Source organism: Monodelphis domestica, chromosome 4, assembly GCF_027887165.1.
Source record: "Monodelphis domestica isolate mMonDom1 chromosome 4, mMonDom1.pri, whole genome shotgun sequence".
Lineage (NCBI taxonomy): Eukaryota > Metazoa > Chordata > Mammalia > Didelphimorphia > Didelphidae > Monodelphis > Monodelphis domestica.
This window is the reverse complement of record NC_077230.1, coordinates 250,566,573-250,588,236: the sequence shown is the minus strand read 5'-3', so window position 1 is coordinate 250,588,236 and position 21,664 is coordinate 250,566,573. Positions and strand designations below refer to the sequence as shown.

Here is a 21,664-nt window from a genome sequence, read left to right as displayed (position 1 = left end):
CGGAAATTGCTGGTGTTTCGGTGTTTAGGTATTACTACCCTCCTCAGTTCCCTCCTAATGCTTCTCTGTTGCCTTACTTCTATTCTCTGCACCTGACTTGACACATTCAGATGTATTTCAATGCCTTTGCTGGCCAGAGGAGACTGCACTCTGAGGGGGAGGGGCCGTGGCTTCAGGGAGCTCTGAGGGCTGGTGATAGGATTAACCTCGGACTGAGTAAGCCCTGAGGCAGGGACCTTGGGTGAGACTCAGATGGAAGGATCTGGTCAGGGGGCTACAGGCTCCCCCTGTCTCTCTTTGTTTCCCTGCTGTCTGGGTGCCCCCTCAACTGGGCCAGGTTGTTTTCAGGAAGAGGCCTTCAGAATAGCTGGCTCCCGAGGCCCTTTTGCCTGCCCTGAGGTTCCTGCTGCTGCCTCGGATTCAGAGCTCTGGGTTGGGGGGGGGGGGATGGGTCCTGTTACCTTTCTTTTGCTTACCCCTTAGATCCAGGTGATCTTGGGTTCTGACTTTTGGGGGGCCATACCTTTTGATCCAGGTCCAGGAGGAGTGTTCCCGGGGTCTATTCTGTTGTTTCTTTTGAGTTTCGGTGCCCTAGGAGCATTCAGTTTGAGATCGGTAAGGAAGGGTTTCTGGAGCACCGAACTTTAGCTTTCTCTAAGCTGCCATCTTGACCAGAAGTGATTGAATATTTTAAAGGCAAAAAAAACACAGAAAGTTAAAACAATCCTCAGAGAAACATCAATGAGAAAGGGTAACAAGAATGCAGATATGGCTCTGAACTTCATCCAGGTTCAAGGAACAGTCAAATCAGCAATAGCATGTTTTGACAGCAATAACATGCTTTGATATGTTAAACATTAAGAGGGTGAAGGAGAGGGCACTCAGATCTCTGCCTTAGATTGACTCTGTGAATTTTAAAATTAATTGACCTTAATCATACAATACTTAAGAAGATTTGATTTAGCTATTTCCTGATCAATAACAATAGAGATACTTGGATTAACAGAATCAGGTCTTGGGAAATCCACGTTTCCCCACCCTCCTTAGTTTAACAAGATTAGGAAGGTCTGCACCAAACTCAAGGATTAAGTATCTGAGAAAAAAGGCAACAGTCATGTGCAGAAAAAAGGGAACAAACCCCTGGGTTGTCCTAAGTCAAGTTAAGTGATCATTGTTACAGATGTGATGCAGGAAAGTGAGGTAAAACCATCTATATAAGGCACCTCACTTCTTCTGTCTTTCTCTTTCCTTGGAGAGGTCACTCTGGCTGGCAGTGTGCTAGGCATTTTGACATCTTGGAGTGGTGGTGGTGAGTTTGCCTTGAGCTGTTTCAGGTTTGGGCATCTGGGTTTAGCCATTTTTTTTCTAGAGTTCAAGGTGACTCCTTCTTCTTTCATACTCCAAAACCTTACTTCCTTATCTCCTGATCTCTCTGCCCTATAATAGCCAGGCAGGGGGAGAGGGAGAGAAAAAATCTACAACTTCTCCTTCTTCCTTCTCCTTAATATCCTCCACTATCAATTAAATCACCATAAAAAAATTCCAGCTGACTTGGGTATTTTATTATTTGTGATTTCCCCTGGAGACCACTTAAATTTTGATTTTTCAGTCTCAACCATAATTATAAACTTTACTGTTTTGGCTGACCATGACGCTTGTGACAAAATACCCTCAATCTTCTTAATTTTCCTAAGCCTTTTTTCTACTGTGACGATCCATTTTAATAACTTATTTTAATCAGCTATAGAGGTAAGTAAATTTGGATTTATTTTTTTTTTCTTTTCTCCCTCTCTCCTTAAATAAGATAGATAACAGCTGTTTTAAGTCTTAGCAACAGAGCCCTAAGGCCCTGACTGGGAGAGCTATTTCTAAATCTCCTTTCCCTTAGGGAACACCTACATAGATTAGGAGTGGGAAAAACTGTAGAAAGTTTGGCTTTGTACTGCTCCCACCATGTTTTGTGAAGCCCACTAGAAAAATAATTACAAAATATATATATGCATATATATAGATATATATATATATATATATGAATATTACATTTTTTGACATTTATATGGAAGTTGAAGAATTAGGGACATTTAGGAATACAGCATAACTCCAATTTTTAATATTATTAAGTAATATCATTTTTTACTCCTCAGTAATGTGTTAAGTGATGCTAAAATAAAAAAAAATATGCAAAAATCAGATAAAATGTGGGAAAACATAGAAAAAATGAGGTTAAAATACAGGAGCATGCACAAACCCGATTGAAGAATTTAAAATGTTTCCTACAGGATCAATTGGCATAACTCCACCCCACCAGAAACAGACCTATTTCTGAACCACTGAATGAGGAAATTTCCTTCCCCAAAATAGAGATGGAAAACACCTTCCCTATAGCTCAGCTAACAGACTGGATCTCTCATGGTCTGCAATTCTTGGCTGAATTTAATTCCCAAAACCCCTCCCCTGCAATCTCAGTTTCTCATGTTCCTTTTCCTACACAAAACCAAATTCAACCCCAAAGGAAATCTCGTCCTTCTAGAGAAACTCATCTTAGTCAAACTGACCCACAGGTACCAAATTCACCTAGAGGCCTGTTTCCTCTAATAGAAGTACCTGAAATAGGATGGAATGGGGATGTGGTGACTTTAAGGTACAATATACTGTTTACTCCCCAAGAAAGAAATGAATTTACATGGAATGTTCCCATATATGAACAAGATTCCTTTCTGGTAACGAAAAAGATGACAGACATATTTTTTCAATATAATCTGTCTTACAAAGACATTGAAAACTTGCTACAGGCTTTTTTAACTGAACATGAGAAAAATAAAATAATTGCTCATGTCAACAAAACCCGGGGATGCAATACAGCACATTGGCCATCTCAGGATCCTGAATGGAACTATAATGACTCTGCAGAGCTTTTACAACTGTACCGTTGTAGAGAGCCCATTCTAACAGCAATTAGGGAATTTGCAGACAGTACAGATAAGTGGATAGATTTTGAAAAAAAATAAGAAAAATTAGGAAGAGAGCCAGATTCATGGACAGAATAATCTAGTTTGGGGGTAGATACCTGGATTTTGACCTATTTAAAGAAAATAGCATAAGAACAATTAGAAAGCACTTTGTCAGTAACTCTTGCAGTGATTAGAAATTATTTTAGAACATATTGCCCATGATGGCCATAGATGGACCTTGAAGAATTGCAGAAAACAGCTTTATATGTTTCAAAGGGAAACAAAGAAAAGGAGGAAGAGAGTAACATATGATATATTTAATAGATAAGATTGAAAAACTGAAAAGAAGGCATGATACTAAACCAACAGCAATTGCCCCTCTTCAGGAATCTAATAATTGATCCATTGCTTGCTAATTCTGTGAGAAGAAGAGCCACAAAATGATACCATGTAGCACTTTACTCAAGATTATCAGATGGAATAGGCAGTTTAATAACAACTACAGAAGTGATAATTATAGAAATAACTATAATAATGATAATGGAAACCACAACTTTAGGAATGATAACTATAGAAATCGATATTTGGAAAATGATAACTCAAACCAGATGACTCCACCACAATATAATTTAAGTGGTGCTCCTCCAAAAAATATTCAAGTTGCTACTGCCCCTCAAGGGTGTACCCTTCAGGGAGGTGCCCAAGAAACTTCCCAAACACAATGAAGGTGTCCGGGGGTTGGGGGGGCACAGGAATCAGAGGATACATTCTTTAATTTTCCATACCCTGATGTCCTACTATCCTTTGTCCCTATCCACTGCCCTCCCATATTAATGAACCCCATATTACCTTAAAGGTGGGTAACATCCACTATGATTGTCTTTTAGGCACTGGAGCTTCCAGGTCTGTATTAAAGAGAACACCTGATTTACATTGTTATTCTGTTGGCTCAGAGAATGTAATGAGAGTGTCAGGTATACCCCAAAGGGTTAAAAAACTTTCCCCTAGAATGGTGTCTGTAGGATCCCTAGAGGTACAACATTCATTCCTTTTGATGCCTGTCAACCCTTTAAATTTACTGGGGAGGGACCTTTTATGCAAACTCAGAGCCACAATAACTTGCTCCCAAGATGATTCCTTAACATTGGAAATACCTGAGGAATCTTTAAATGTATTCCCTGTAATTCTCTCAGAGAGTCAGGAGGGGAAAGAGCATCCCATCTTTGTAATACCTGAATATATATGGGAGTCTCTTTGGGCCACATCTTCTTCTAGTGTAGACTTCCTTATCATGGCTATTCCTATGCAGATAAAAACTAAATCTAGCCAACCTCCTTCCATTCCCCATTATCCCCTCTCAAAAGAGGAAATTGGGGGTATTATCCCAATTATCAACTCATTAATTGATCAGGGAATAATAATCCCTTGCAAATCTGAATACAACACACCCATCCTGCCCATTAAAAAAACAAAAAAGGGGGCCCGATGGCAAGCACCTCTATAGATTCGTACAGGATTTGAGGGCTGTGAACAATCACATTATAAAGAGACATGCCATAGTTTCAAACATAGATGCTATTATTTCTTCTATTCCTAGCACAGATACCTACTTTACAGTAGTAGACTTGTACTGAGCCTTCTTTCACATACCCATACATGAGAACTCCAGGCAAATCTTTGCTTTCACCTGGCAGGGCCATAAGATGACTGGAGTCATTTGCCACAAGGTTTCATAGATAGCCCTAGCTTATTTGCACAAATTTTGAGCCAAGATACAGATAATATAAAAATTAAAAACAGCAAATTAATCAAATATGTATATGACCTACTCTTGGCTTAAAGAGATGCAGAAACATATCAGGAAGATAGTAAACACCTTCTCTTGGAATTGCACAAAAGAGGGCATAAGATCTCAATGGATAAGGTTCCGTGGTGTCTCCCTGAAGTTGAATATTTGGGGGTTCATCCTGACTGTGGGTGCCTGCCTTATTTTCTCCAAACAAGTTAAAATATTCAAAATTTATGTACTCCTACCACTAAGAAACAGTTGAGAGCAATTTTAGGAGCAACAGGGTTTTGTAGACAATGGATTGCTTGCTATGGGGAAATTACTAAACCCTGATAGCACTAACTAGGGTTTCGGTCCCTGAACCCCTCAAATTAGAGCCAGAACACTTCTCAGCTCTATCAGATCTAAAACAGGCTATTCTGTCTGCCCCTGCTCTAGGCATCCCAGATTACAACAAACATTTATTTTGTATGTACATGAGCCAAGAGAGGTATCTTCAGGTGTTTTAACTCAGACTTTGGGGCCTTCTCACTGCCCAATTTTCTATTATTCTACCCAACTGGACCCAATAGAATCGTGAGCACCCCCATGTCTTAGAGGAGTAGCTGCTACAGCCTTACTAGTGACAAAAACTGTTGATCTAGTATTAGGATGCCCATTAACAATCATGTGCCCACATGAGGTAGAAGCATTGTTGCTAAGACATGGAACACAGGCATTTTCTGATCAGTGCATTATAAGGCATGGAATAACCTTGTTAAACAATGAAAACATTACCTTGAAATGCTGTTCAACCCTTAACCCTGTCACATTGCTTCCAGATTTATCAAATTTAGGAGAACCATTACACAGTTGTGAAACACTGGTATCCATGGCAGAAAAGCCTTGAGATGATCTCTTGGACATTCCCTTAAACAATTCAGATCTGTTCTTATTTACTGATGGTTCTTCTTTTATGAGGCGTGGCATACGCTACACTGGAGCTGCTATAGTCGTAGAATTTGCCAATGAGTGGTCAGCTTCACTGCCCTCTAACATTAGAGCTCAAGGGGCAGAACTCGTACCTCTGAAACATGCCTGTATAATTGCTAAGGGTAAAAAGGCAACAATTTATATGGACTGTAGATACGCTTTTGGCATTTGTCACTCAGTCTGGATGCTATGGCTCCAGTGATACAATGATGGCATGATCCAGTGATAATTTTAGCCTGTATATGAAGTCCTCACTCTGTGTCCTTTGGGACATGGAGAATTATTTTCCCTGTCAGCCTTTTCCTTTTTGACAAAATCCCATAATAAGCACATAATGAAAATTGGAAAATTAAAGTTTCCATTTCCTCAAGCAACCTATTATGTTAATAATTGAAAATTCTGAAACTTTTAGGGAACATACTTTGAGAAGTAGGTGAAGTTTTTTAATATATGGCTTGTATTTGTAGTTGTAATTTACCACAGTTGAAGTCTGGATCTTGAGCTTGAATATATATCTCAAAGCTTTCTTGAATTTCCCCCAGAATCTGGGGTAAAGGAATACATCTGTAAAATATTGTTACTTAAGTTTTTATAGATGTTTATAGTTAATGTGTACTTTGCAAAAGGATATTCTTAACAGAAATATCACATACCAACTCTACAAGCAACTCAGGAATCTGATTTTCCTAAAGGGATCCATTCCTATCAGAAGATGATTTCTGAAGAAGTCTGTTGGCTAAGATACCCAAATGCAAATGTGTAATATCAATTCCTATTGTACTTATTTTCTCTGTGATGTTCTAGTGTTTACTCTAGTCCTGTTTTTTACACTTCTAACTTAGGGGCTGACTCTTTCCCTTGTGACCTGTCTTCCAATCCGGGGAAGCAGTCGCTGGACATCCTTCAGATGTCCAAACAGGTCCCCACCTACGTAGTTTGAATCTTAAAAACAACTCAGACTGTACTTTAGAAGATTTGATTTAGCTATTTCCTTATTGTAATGGAGATACTTGGTCTAACAAGAATCAGAAATGTCTTGGGAACTTTACATTTACATTTACATTACATTACTTAGACATACTTTAGGGGAAGATAAAGTTGTAAACTCCTGATTAAACAATGAAGGTACTTAACTCATACCTTATAGTGAAGGTAGAATTTTAAGCTTTCTATTTTTAGATCTAATACAAAAGGGTGTTAAGTACCTCTAAAGGTTAAATTAATTACAAAAAGGTCAAGTAATTAACAAAAGGTAAGCTTAACAAAGAAGTGTGAAGTACCTCAAAAGATATAATCTAACCAGAGAAGGTGATAACTAAGAATGGACAGTCCTGGAAAAAAGCATCTACTGTGATTAGTAAACGTGAAAATTTAGGGGAGGTGACATAAGAGAAAATTTCTTTAAAAGAAGTCTAAAAATGTCAGTTCAGGCAATTCAGATTGTCTGAACTCAGTTCAGGAGATTGAGTTCAGTGGAGGACTGGAGCTTCCTTGGAGACGGTCTCGTGGTGATAAGACTGACTCCCTTTCCTTTAGGCTCAGGAAGGCCACTTTGGCCAAGGCCTTTAACTAGTGCCTGGCTCAGCCTGAGCCAGAGCAGTTTGAATTAATTCTCTCTCTCTCTCTCTCTCTCTCTCTCTCTCTCTCTCTCTCTCTCTCTCTCTCTCTCTCTCTCTCTCTCTCTCTCTCTTTCTCTCTCTCTCTCTCTTCCTTAATTCCTTCTCTCTATATTGAAATCTCCATAATTCCCAGCTGACTTGGGTATTTTATTATTTGAGAATCATCCCTGGTGACCAATTATTTAGATTTTAAGTCAAAACACTAAAATTATCCTTACATTAGGACCAAGGCATACTCTGAGGACATATCCCTAAAGACCCTATGTCCACAGCCTTTCCCTCCCTGCTCAAGTTTTGGATATTCCCCTGTGGGATATGTTCACCTTGCATTTGTAACCTTGTCACGTCTCTAGTTGCTTTTAGGGTAAAAGCATTCATGGGAGTCACCCAGATTCCACTATAACTTTGGCAAGTATTCCAGCCTGAAGCCCTGTACATTGCCTACAGTCAATACCTGTCTCCTGAACATAGGCAGGGACAGCGCTACAGCCATTCTCAGCTCTAAAGAAGCTACAGAATATTGAGACCATCATCCCTTTCACCCTAGATATTTGGAGACGGGGGAGATGACATGGGCATTGCACCCCCAGATGCTTGGGCAGACTACTGTCAGGGAGGGTCTTCTGCTCCCTTGCATCCTCATGACTACCCCTGTGGGATCCTGAGATGATTGTGCTCCTTTGATCATCCTTTAGATTTAAGATGGACAGAGAGATGTATCTCCAGGCTATACCTCGATTCAATCAGGCTACATCTCAGACATCTGTCTTTTCCCTAAAACCAAAGAATCTTTTATGACAGTTATTCCCTAAGTCTCTAGGCAGACCCCAGTCAGATGACCAAACCTCTGACCAAATACTTGAGTATTTGCTACTCTAGGTATAGAAAGGGGAACCTCCAGCCTCGCTGGAGAGGACCCTATGTTGTTCTTTGTTTTTATGCTGACCGTAAAGGGCTAGTTAAGGAATCTATGTTCCATGCATTCTTTATTGCCCAGTAGCCTTTGTCAAAGATCACATTGATACTGTCCAGCTAATGGTCCTTTGCCATAATTATCAAACCCTGACTCTTATCGAATCCCTTTATGATGATATGGTTGCATGAGAAAGATTCCTCATATACAGCAAAAGAAGTGGGGAATTAAGAACAAGTTCCTATGCCCTTCCCTGACTCCCTTGCCCCTAGCAGGAAAGTCACCACACCCTGTATACCCCTTCTCTGACCCCCTAGATCCCCTGCAGCAGTTCAGTTATTGAAGAACCAGTGACCATACCCTGGAATGTGCTAAGGATTGATAAGGACTCAACACCCAGGACTTTTTGATCCATGACCTAACCCCACCTAGGGCCTCCCAACTCTTTTGAGGAGGTAAACAGAACTAGGCACCAGGAGTCGACACTTGACCACAAGGACCTCACCCTACCCAACTGTTCTGATAAGATGCCCTCTTCTGCAATTCAAACCTACCCTATGTAATCCTTCTTTCCCCTTTGTTCAGGGCACCATCTGCCTTGAAGGCGGTGGGACCCAAGCTTGTTCAGGGTTACATCTGCCCAGGAGGCTGTGGGACCCAAGTTTGAGCTTGTAATAAAGCAGTACCACTTGCTTTTGCATTATCCTGTGTGCCTCCTAATTTGGGAAACCAGAACCGGGTCTAACAACTTGCTCCCAACCCTCTGGTTATAAATGAAGGGGAAAAGACCCAGAGAGGTTGTTACTACATGACTTTAAGCAATCATTTATCATCCCTAACCCACCATTTAATTGTCTGTAGAAAGAGAGGATTTAAAATAGACAGACTCCGAAGTGGTGAATAGCAGAGGAAGCATTTTTTAATCTTCTCTATTTGGATCTTGTGCAAATGTCTCATCTCTTCAATAAAACTGTAAGCTCCTAAAAGGCAGGGACTGAGTTTCCCACTTCTCATGTATAACTCACAGACCTTAATATACTTCTGAAAAAGGATAAGCAGCACAAGAAACACTGAATTAAATTCATTAGTACTATATTAGGAAAACTAGAATTTTCTGTATTGCTCTGTCCTGTTCACATTATTACTGAGGAGTCCCCTTAATGTCTGACTTAATTGGTAAAAAACCCCAAAAAGACGACAAATTATTTCATTCTGTATTTGTTGAACTGTTTATTGAAAAATCAGATAATAAGAAATCATAAAAAAAACTGTAATTAATACATCATTCCAGAGGAGGTGGTTATATAAGTATTAAATTACATGTGACTTCCTACAGGAAAATATAAAAGGGAAGTATAACATAAGAAAGGATAATGACATAGCGATTTCTTAGCCCAGGGCCAACCCATGAAATGAAAGACACAGTCACAAAATTATGATGTCCCAATATTTACCAATTAGAGTAATGGGAAGAAAGATGCAAAATAATATGATTTAGAGACATATCAATAACACCAAGGTATAACACAAGATACTCTCATAGAGGAACATCCTTGCACTGAAGTACTTTGGGGTACAGTTTAGGAACAGAGATATGACTGCTATTTGCTATATTAAGAGATCTAACTGACTATGTAAAGAGAGGGCTATGCCAATTTTTAATTCTAAAAGTTGCTTTTGCTCTTCAATCTCCTCAATGTGGGTACATCTAAGATCAAAACAAGAGACTACCTCTAAACCACTATTAAAAACAAGGAAAAGAGATTGCTCTGCTCATCACTTTCTACATTTATAACATCAGAGCAGGGACATCTAAGATCAGAAACATACTTCTACCTATTCAAAACAAGTCATGAGATCTGCATTATTCACCCAAACAGTTGCCATTCCACACTTTTATCCATTACCCAAATTATACCTGGAGATGAGAAATATTACCCCTCCCACATTAGTATAATTTCCCCGAGCAGCCAACAGCTGCTGCTACTGCAGTATATTAGCTTTAATTCCCTGGGAAAAGATAGAAATACTTTGTTAATGTAGCTCTTTCAATGGTGGGCATTTGCAGCTTCTCCTCTCGGTTTTCAAATGAATGTTGAACCTAAGTGAAGAGACAAGATGAGTTTCTGAGAAAAAACATACTAGTGTAATAGACCAAGGGAAAAAAAAAACAAGCAAATCTCACTTCCCATTTGCAAACTTCCCAGGAGGAGAAACAAGATGAAGCAATCCTAGATTCTTGACTGAAATTGTTGACCACTGATGTAGGCTGCTTCAGGGTAGCAGGAAAAAATGAGGAACTAATTGCTTCATGGTTACTGTGATTTATATTACGTCAGGCCAAGGCCTAGATCTTCCAGTTTAGGAAGAGCCCTCATAGCTTAACAAGACATAAAGGGAAAATGGAGAATAAAACTAAACAAAACTGGAAAGAACAGTGTTGGCACAAAAGTCCATGATGTGTTGATTATCTTACCTTGCAGAAAATTTCATACAGGTGATAGCACCAAGCAAACTTTTTGATGTAAAGAATTAATTGGATGATGAAGAGAGAACCCTTGTAGATGTTTCTCCAAGATACGTTATCTGGGAATGGAATTCAATTTTCCAGTTATTAAACATCGGATACATAAAAGCATTTCAAAGATGAAAAAATAATACATTTCCTTTCTCCAAGACATTTAAAATCCAACAGAGAAGATTAGCTATAAACACACAAGAAAGAAGTAGCATGTAATAAGGGCAAAGGAGAGAGTAACATTGCTGTAAAGAGAGAAAATTTATTCAACTAGGGAAGGAAGAGTGAAGAAGATTTCTTAATGAAAATATCAATTAAAATAAGTTCAGAAGGGATTACAAGTGTTTCAGTAGTGGCAATAGAGGGAAGGAAAAAGGATGAGATTAGGGTGTTATTTGTTTAATTTAGCTAGCAAATAAAAGAACAGAAAGAAATGTGTTGTGACATTAGGGTCAAAAACTTGGTTGTAAGCATTTCAGAGGGTCTTATGTATTATTAAAGACCAATGTTTTTCATCTTTTAGGAAATTCAATTGAGCAAACCTCGATTAAGTGCCTGCTATGGGTAAGGCATTGTACTAGGTGCCAGAGAAACAAATGAGGAGAAATTAGAGATTTTTGAGCAAGTGAATAAGGAGTTTAAATATATACCTTAAGTAGATCATTTTGGCACCTATGTAAAGGATTAATCAGAGGGAAAGGAAAATGAAGATAGACTTGTTAGGAACTCATTACTATAGTCCAAACTTGAAGTAATGAGTGTCTAAATTAGGTCAACACCACATTCTATAAGCATGGTACTTTTTCCCCTGCCATAGGGAGAAAGGAGAACCAAAGAGGCAATTTCCAGAAAAAAGTTAGATGCTCTCTTTAGTAGAAGTTTAATAAATGGTGGTAATGAATGAATAAATATTAGTTTTATTCCTTTCCTCAAGGATAGTTTCTTGAATTATATTTCTTATTAGTCTCTTTTCATTACAAAACAGTTTCTTCTTTCTCAAAAAAAAGGCATTTTATTCTCCAAAAGATGAGAAGTAAGGAAGGCCAAAGTGTGTTTTAGAATAGGATGCTAGGAAATGTAGCAGCAACATGTGCCTATAACCTCTTCTCCCTCTTTCTCTATACTCTCATGTTCCTTATACATTTTTAAACCTTCCTAAAAATCTTCTAATAGGAACACTTCTCTAATCCCATTTGACTCTGACTTCTTAATTTTCTTCTTAATCAATGTAATCAAGACTTTATTAAATTATACTTCCAGAAATATATTCCTGTTTAAGTTCTTAAGTTGCTGATATCTAGAAATTTTGTCTTCAGAGATAGCAGAATGTTTTTGGATTAAGAGACTTGGCCATTTTTTTGGTACAACTATTTTTTCCCTCCTCAACCCTTTGGGAGGTACAAACCCAACAGTGACAAGGCTGGATCAAAGGGCAGGCAGCCTTTTAAAGCCCTTTGGTCATAATTCCAAATTGCCTTCTAGAATGGTTAAATCAATTCACAACTCCTGAGGTGGTACTTCAACATTTTTTGATTTCAATTTCTCTAATTATGAGAGACTTAGAACACTTTTTCATGTGCTTATTGATAGTTTTGATTTCTTTATCTAAAAACTGCCTATTTATGTCCCTGGCCCATTTATTTGTCAATTGGGAAATGGATTGACTTTTTGTACAATTGACTTGGGTCTTTAGAATTTGAGAAATGAAACATTTGTCAGAGGTTTTTGTTATAAAATTACCCTCCAATTTGTTGCTTCACTTCTACTTTGTTTGCATTGGTTTTGTTTGTACAAAACCTTTTTTAAATTAATGTAATCAAAATTATTTTATATTTTATAATATTCTTTATCTCTTGTTTGGTCTTAAATTCTTTCCTTTCTCATAGATCTGACAGGTATCTGTAGTTTTTATAATGGCAAAAAATTAGAAAATGATGGGGTGTCCTTTGATTAGTGAATGGCTGAACAATTGTGGTATATGATGGTGATGGAATTATTGTGCTGTAAGAAATGATGACCTGGAGAATTTTTATGTGAACTGGAAAAACCTGCAGGAATTAATGCAGATTGAAATGAGCATAACCAAGAGAACATTGTATACAGAAAGTGAAACATTGTGGCACAATCAAACATAGTGGACTTCTTTACTAGTAGCAATGACCAAGGACAATCCCAAAGGATTTGTGAGAAAGAACACTATTCACATTGAGAAAAAATACAAAACTGTTGGAGTAGAGACACAGAAGAAAAACATATGATTGACCACAAGATTCAATAGGCATATGATTGGGGATTTTGGCTTTAAATGATCACTCTACTGCAAATATTAATAACATGGAAATAGATTTTGAACAATGATACATGTATAAGCCAGTGTAATTTCTCATTGGCTCCAGGTTAGGGGAGGTAAGAAGGGATAGAAAGAACATGGATCATGTAACCATTGAAAAATATTCTAAATAAATACATATTTTTAAAAAAGAGACTTTGCCATGAGGAAATTTGCTAACAGTAAGTTCTGAGTCAGTCAGTCATACAGAATGGCAATAGAAAAATTTGTATGACATTAGTTATTATGGAAAAAATAGATAAAATGTAACTGAAAGGAACTAATGAGATATTCTAAAAAAAGGTCTCGGTCTATGATGAGAAATTCATGGCACAAGTGCCAAAAGAAGGTATGCAGAGACCTCTCTGAGCATGTGCCTACTGCCTGCCAAAGGTTGTTATTAGAATGGCAGAGGGACTAGGTGGTGTTGGTCTCCTTACCCCTCCACTCCACCTGAGGACATTATTTCACTTGACCCACCTCTCTGCCCAGAAATTCAATAGGAATACTTACTTCCTGTGCTGTCTGGGATAAGGTAGCCAAGTAATAGAAGGAAGAACTTGAGGGGAGCAGAGCATTAGGCTATTCCCCTTCCTAACCCTAACCCTAAATTCATTTCTAAACCTAACTTTAAATTTGTTTCTAACCCTAAAGACAAATGACATGCCCCTCTGCCCAGGAGTCCAATGGGATCCTTTGTTCCTTCCCCTGTCTGGGATAAGTGAGTAGGTCACAGGCAGCAGAGCTGGAGGGGATTGGCCTATACTTAGGCCAATCTCCTTCCTAAATCCAACCCTAAATTCATTTCTAATCGTAATCTTAACTCTAAATTCATTTCTAACCCTAAATTTGTTTCTAACCTTAACCCTAATTCTGAGGGAATATTTTTTTCATTTCACCTTCCCCTTGTAAACCTTAAATTTTCTTAGACTTATAAATGTTGGAAATTTCACCATTGGGAAATTTCATACTTGAAAAATTTCCTATTGATAGTGGGAACTCTATTGGAATGTGAACCCCATTGGCATGGGAGGTTCCTCCTCCTCCGTTCTGAAGATTACTTTAGGACAGAAACCTTTTACTGAACAATGGAAAGGGCTTTGACCTATGCTTAAGCATAGAACAGGAATTTCTTTGAGTCATGATTGATTTTAGAATTGATACAATAGAGATACTTGGAATGACAAAACCAGGTCTTGGAAATTACAATCTCCACCCTACTCAGTCCTAACAGGATTTAGGAAGGGCTGCAGCATAGATCAAAATTTAATTATTCCAATCTCTACCCTACTCAGGGTAACAGGATTTAGGAAGGGCTGTAGCAAAGGATCAAGATTTAATTATTGTGAATATAACCTTCAACAGACATGTGCAAAGCCACAGACCTCTGGGAAGTCCTGGGTTAAGCTAGAGCCACCATTGGCACAAGGAAGACATGGACAGTGATTGGTAGATGTGAGAACTGAGGGGAGGGAACTTGGATGGTTTCCTTAAAGATAGAGGGGTCTGAGGACTGGGGTGGTTGGTTGGAGAGGTGGTGCTTTGAGAGTTGGCTCTGAAGGAAGCTGGAGGTGGAGGCCCCTGAGACTGTTTCTCCATTTTGGTCACGTGAGTAATAGGGACTGATCTCCTTTCTTTGCCCCAGCTATCTAAGGGCTTGGGCCTTTTGGCCCAGCCTAAACAGAAGGGGTATTTAAGCCCTATTCCCTTCTCTCCCCTTTCTCTCTCCCCCTCTCTCTCTCTCTATCTCTAATACCTTTCTTCATCCTGTTTGTAATTAAACTCCATAAAAGGTTGACTGCTGACTTGAGTTTTCATTTAGGAATTACATAGCTGAATTCCTTGGCGACCTTAAATTAATATATATATATATATATATATCAGTCTTTTAAAGTGATTTCCTTGTCACACCCTCTGCCCAGCAGCCCAGTGGGAATGCTTTCTCCTTCCCCTGTCTTGGTAAGGAGGTGGAAGTATGGGGGAGGGGGGCTGTGGGGGTCTCTAGAGTGGCAGCAGAGCACTCAATCTCTAGGAGTGACATGGCACATGGTCTCTAAAAGGACCACCATCACTGGTCTAGAGAAACAAAACTGATATAGATATATGATCTTTTCTCAATCCCTACCATACTTGGATTATTGATTCATCTTGTACTACCTGAGATGAAATTGTGAATTCATAAAATTCTTCCTTTGGAAGTCATATACCTGGAGTAGAAGAACAAAAAGCAATGAAGTCCTTCTCCACATGGGCCCTGCGGACAGCATCATCCTCAAAGATGGGTAGGTTCTGAATACATCTGTGTTCAGAGGAGTCAGATGAATCATTAACCAAAACAGCTCCATCATTCCCTGCAGAAACATGAGAATTGGGCATTAAGAAGAGGTAAGCATACTTAAATGTAGGACTAATATGTAGCAGTAATAATTCATATAACTTCTTTTTGCCTTTGTCTCTACTTCTGTCTTTGTCTCTCTTTCTCTCTCTCTTTTTCTCTCTCTCTGTCTCTCTCTTACATACACACATTAGGACACATTTCTTCTATAGATAGTAGTTTTTTCAAGATCATAATAAGAGCTAACATTTATAAAGTACTGTAAGCATTGCAAAATATTTTACATGTATTACCTCATTTAAGTCTCACATCATCTCTCCAATTTAATATAAGAAACTGTAGCATGGAGATGTTAAGAGACTAATATGATCACACATCTAATCAGAGTCAAAGACATTATGTATAGGAAATCAGAGACAATTTAGTCTAAGCCATTCATTGAAAAGTTGAGAAACTAAGACCCATAAAGCTTCAGTGACTTGTCTCAAATTACACAGACATTGTCAGCTTTAGGATTTGAATGGAGGTCCTGTTACTCAAGGCAGTACTCTTTGCATTATAGTATAAGAGTGAACTCAATTCAACCTTAGGAGTTACAATCATTTCCTAAGTGAGGAGGAATTATATAGAAGAGGAATTTTGCTTGAATATAGGTTCTTTTATGCCAAATCCTTTGATCTTTTAATTTTCTCTTAATTAAACTAAAGGCTTTCTCCATTCAGGTCCTCTATTTTTTCATTGTCACACCAATCTCTACTGACTTTTTTTGTTGCCAAAATGACAGATTGGGAGGAGACTTATTGCCAAAGAATGGTGGATTGAGACATTTCATCAGATTGAGGCAACTTCTTAAGGCACCAGATCTATTGTCAAGATGAACATAAATCTATTAAATGGAATTCCCATAGGGAAGACTATCTAAGCATGGATAATACTGTACATTTTTCCATCAGAACTGAAGTATATAATAAATGAGATGTGGAGATTACCCTATATAAGTTGAAGCACCAGGGATGACTATACTATGAATTAATTCCAATACATACTCACCTCCTCGGCAAGCCTGAAGGATTAAGATCTTGGGCTTGTCCTTCAAATTAGGGCAGTTGGAAGTGTTGAAAATTTGGAAGATCTTGTTAACATCTAGGATTTGGGGGTCTTTTTCTCTGTAATCCTTCCCACAGATGCCTCCTGGCACACCATGAGACATGAGTACCAGAAAAGTACTATCAGAAGTCCGGTGCTCTGGGTAGGAGGCAAACTGCTTTAGGGCTGACTCCATTTCCTAAAAAAAAGTCTATATTTATTTACTCAGTAATATATAGTGGAATAATTTTTAATTTCGCTTTCAGTGACACAACTGATGCTGTATCTTAATGGGAAATGGATATTTTAATTGAAAGGAAGATTGAAGTTAACATTTTAAGGAAAACATAGGAACATTATAAAATAATATTCCTCAAAATATCAGGGAGGAGAATAATCTCATCAAGTCCACAAAATACTATCCCAATTACTGACCTTCTTGCTCTGAAATGGTATGTTGAATGGTGCTGAAATTTTTAGGAACAATTTTGAGACCCTGGAATGAAACTCCTTGCAGAGCCTGGGACAGTGATTGTCTAACACTTTGAAGGGAGAAAGGGATTGCATTTGTGTTTACCAAAGCAGTGAGGTTCTCTTTAACATGTACTCTGTAACCCAAACCCTCAAGAAGGTTCTGCATTCCTGTGACATCATTTTCAGCTCCATTCCGCCTGGGGAGTTCATCAAATTCTTTATTACAGATGATGAGGGCAAGGCGTGTACGGAATCCTTTCTCCATGACTGGGTATATCTGTAGGCAATTAATATGAGTGTGAATGAGTCTTCCCCAACAATGCTGAGTTTAAGAACAAAGACAAATTGCTCTGGTAAGTGTACAGTAGCTTTGTTCACCAACATTTATAAGACATAAAAATGCAACATTATCTTAAATAGAGAGGAGGTTGGATGAAGGGAACAGAAAATAGAAATATCAGAAATCTTAAGTCCAGAATGAGTTATTCGTATTCAGTGAAGGATCTTGCAAAAAAAAATAATGTAAACTTTGCTTAGCAACTGGAGATAAAAGGGATCAAGAAATCTAGTGTAGGAAATGGACAGATCTTGCTCTAGCTATCTTACAAATATTAAAGTAGATATAGAAAAGATCTTCTTCCCACTGGAGTCCAACATATTTTTAGCTGGGTGAGTTACTAGTTATTTCTTTCCCAGTGGAAAGGGCATACATGGTACCTGTCCTTCCTTCTCCTTCTTTATCCGTTGGAAGTCTGCATAGGAGCAAAGCTTGAGTGTGTCTATGGCATCGTCCTGAATTTCCTGAGGAGCTATAAAACATAAGAGATTTTGTGATCTGTGATATTATTTGCATTATATTCCCTAATACATAACTCTAACTCTCTTTTGTCTTGGGGGTGGGGGAGCCTTATAAAATTCCATTTTTATGAATCAACAAATCAAAAACCATTTATCTTATTTACTTCCTATGAGCCAGCTATTATGTTAGGCACTGGGGATATGAAGAAAGGAAATAACACATTATATCAAGGAGCTTTGACAACCATGTGAAGAATGGTTTGGAGTATGGAGAGATTTAAAGAGGAGAGACCAATTAGAAGGCAATTGTAATAATCAAGGAGCGGTAACTTAAACTACATGTAAATGGAGATGAGATGATATATCTGAGAGATATTATGAAGGCAGAAATGACAAAAAAAAAAGACAAGTGATTAAACAGTTGTGATCAGAATGTATAATAAAGGAAGACACAGATGTTTTGAATCTGGATGACTGAAGATTGTGGTATTTCCAATGGTAATAGGAGAGTCCAAAAGAAGATAGAGTTTGTAATGAAATCGTAAAAAAAAAAAAAAATATATATATATATATATATATATATTTCAGATATTTTGAATTTGAGCTTCTCTTTCTCTTTTTTATTGATATAGGCATTTAGAATATAAAATTCTCCCTTAGTATGTAGCTTTGGCTTCATCCCACAAATTTTGATATGCTATCTCCTCATTGTTGTCATTTTTAATGAAATTTTTGTTTTTTTCTATGATTTATTCTTTGATCCATTCATTCTTTAGGATAAGATTAGTTTCCAAATTAATTTTAGTCTGTCTTCAGCCTTTGTCAAATGTAATTTTTATTGTATTGTTGTCTGAAAAGAATGAATTTAATTTTTTATGCTTTTCTACATTTGGTTGTGAAGTTTTTATACTGTATTATATGGTCAATTTTTGTGAAGGTGCCATCTACTTCTAAGAAAACAAATTGTGTTCCCTTCTACTCCCACTCAAATTTCTCAAGAGGTCTATCGTATTTAACCTTTCTAAAATTTTAATTACCTCCTTACCTTCTTTATTTCTTTTTTTAATTTCATTCATCTACTTCTGACAGGGGAAGGTTGAGTTCCCCAATTAGTAACATTTTACTGTCAATTTCCTCCTATAATTCATGTAACTTCTCTTTTAGCATTTTGGATGCTATGCCATTTGTTGCATAAATCTTTAGGATAAAATAAAAGTATATTCCTCTTTTCTTTTGGGTGTATTACGAGAGAATAGAGGTAATGGGTTTTTTGACAGACCCCCCAATACAATATCTTGTCTCACAGGTTCAAATTATTAATGGTAGATAATTGAACCATGATTCTCCTAAAGCATAGTTATACTTATGAGACTCTCTTCACTCTGCAATAATCCCCAGTGGCTCCTCTTTATCAACATTATCATGTATAATATGCTGTTTCTCATTTTAAGTCATTCATAATGTGACTTCTTCCTATTTTTTCAGTCTTTTTATAATATTTCTCATCACAAATTACAGCCTAGCTACTTCTGTCTATATACAGTCCTTTGTACATGAATGACCTTCCATTTACCAATGGTGTGCCTTTGTTTTGTTTTTAATTTCTCTCCATGTATGGAATGATCTGCCTTACTCCTTTCATTTTCTTCATTTACTAGACAAATAGAACAAGAAAGAGAGATGGGGAAAAGGAAGGGAAGGGAGGATCAGACCCTATATCAACACAATTTTTTGCTCTCAAAAACCACTTTCCTCTTAGTCCATACTCCCCCAATAAAAATTTTGTTAATAAGAGCATAATGTAGTACCTAAGAATTTCTCTATAGTTCTTTACCCTGAGCAAACAGTAGCAGGATATGATGATACTAAAAAAAGTGTTAGTTACTATTATGCAAAAACAAATTAAGAAAATCACCTAAATAACCTGGGCCTATTATCTCATTGCCTGGTGCTCATTCCCCAACTATACCCCTAATGGTCCTTTCTATATTGTCATTCCTTAGGATGCATATGTTTATAGGTCTAGGAACCCGTTCTCTTCCCAGTGAGATATGACCTTGATTGCTATTTAATTCTATATTTCAGAAAATTCTTTTCTTTTTTAGACTCAACTCATCCTTTTATTTCTCTGCTTTATGTGCTTGGGAAAGGGGGAGAGAATGATACAGAGATCTGTGGCATCTTTGGCCAGGTGAGTACATAGAAAACAAAAGAGTGGTAGGATCCACTGAACCCCTCTCAGCTTTCAAAGAGAATAGGAAAACCAGGTTATGGGGAAAATTTTCCACTAGAATCCCACCCTGGTTCCACAAGAGGAAGAGTTATTTAGCTCAGTACAGGTAGGCATAGGTTTATATCTATTCTATCTATCTAATAATATAGAAGTCTTACAGAAGGTTCCAAAGTACAAGGGATAGCTACAGTCACCTTTCCGAGGAGATATTTTCTCTTACCCGAAGACAGACCAAGTTTTTCTGCAAGGTGTCCATCTCTTTCCCAGATACTTTTAGTAAAACATTGGCTGGCTTTGGGGCCCTTGGAAATTATAGCATCAATCAGGACACGGGCCTTATCCCTTATTGTTCTACTTTCTTCTTTTAGTATCTCCATTTCTTCTAGATTCAACACTTGGAGTTCCAATAAATCATCCAATAATCCATTTATTACACCCCTGTCTACTGACTCCACAAACAGCCTCCTCTTCTCCTTTAGAACTTTGTCTGTAAGAAACAAAAGAGATACTCTTTCAGCCCCAAGATACATTAAAAAAAGCATAGATCTCTTACTTTTAATACAGGTCCCCACAAGTTCTAGCAACCTATGAACAGATCATAAGCCCAATAATCCCCCATTTTTTTATTATTATAATTATTCTAACCTTCTGAGAACTATCTTCCAAGTTAATATTCCAGTGAAATCTCTATTTTTAAGAAGTCATAATACCATGAACAAATCAAATGGGACCTGAAATATTTCTTTTGATTTTCAAAAAAAAATCTGAGAAGACCAGGAAAACAAATTCAATTCTTTAATTTTCATAGTTTCTAACAAACAAGAGGTACCATATGATTTTTCCTGATAATAGTAGGCATATTTATTGTTATTGGTAATTCTTAACTGATACTTTGCAACTTCCCTTGGGGTTTTCTTATCAAAAATGCTAGAATAGCTCACCATTTCCTTCTCTAATTCATTTTACAAATGAGGCAACTGAGTCACATAGCTATTAATTGTCTGAGAGCAGATTTGAACTAAGGAAGATGAGTCTCCCTGAGTCTATACCTGGTATTCTATTCATTGAGTCATCTACCTAGTCCATAGGAGGCAATTCATAGGTGATTAATAAATGCTGTTGGTCTGTTGACTTACTCAATTTTTATATCCTTTTAGATTCCTTTACTAAACTGAACTAAATTCATTAAGCATTTGTTAAGCATTTAAAGAGAACAAGAAATTGAGAAAATAAAAATGATAGCCAATGGTTTAGAACCTCAAAACCTTAATAGTTTATAGGAAACAGATATAATAATACAAGTTCAAATAACTGTGATAAATGATAGCATAATTATGATGATAAGGACAAAGGAAAGATCAAGACAAAAGACTCCAGGTTTATTTAAGTAGAAAGGGAGGGCTTTTATTTAAGGCAATCAAGAGAGGCTTCATGGAGGAAGGAACATGAGTCAGTCATTGAAAGCAGAAAAGGAAGTCAGTAGGTAGAAGAGGGAAGGAGATGTATTTTAGGGTTGAACAATGGGCTATGCTAATTCAACAAGGAAAATGTATATGAGAACAGTTCATTATCTAGCCTGGATGGCATATGAAGTAAGTAGTGTGAAACAGTTTTGGAAAAGTAGCAAAAAACCAATCTATGTAATAT

General features: G+C 37.4%; 1 protein-coding gene across 1 annotated transcript; it reads right to left on the bottom strand.

The window, feature by feature from the left end:
• Positions 1 to 9,459: 9,459 nt before the first annotated feature.
• On the bottom strand, positions 9,460 to 20,614 carry LOC100032592 (caspase-1-like). The gene is made up of 7 exons (XM_001381530.4): positions 20,238 to 20,614; positions 17,704 to 17,795; positions 17,090 to 17,263; positions 16,477 to 16,711; positions 15,299 to 15,442; positions 10,721 to 10,830; positions 9,460 to 10,345 (listed from the first exon to the last, which is right to left on the bottom strand). The coding sequence occupies exons 1-7, from the start codon at positions 20,557 to 20,559 to the stop codon at positions 10,247 to 10,249; spliced, it is 1,176 nt and encodes a 391-aa protein (XP_001381567.2). The 5' UTR covers positions 20,560 to 20,614; the 3' UTR covers positions 9,460 to 10,246.
• Positions 20,615 to 21,664: the final 1,050 nt, after the last annotated feature.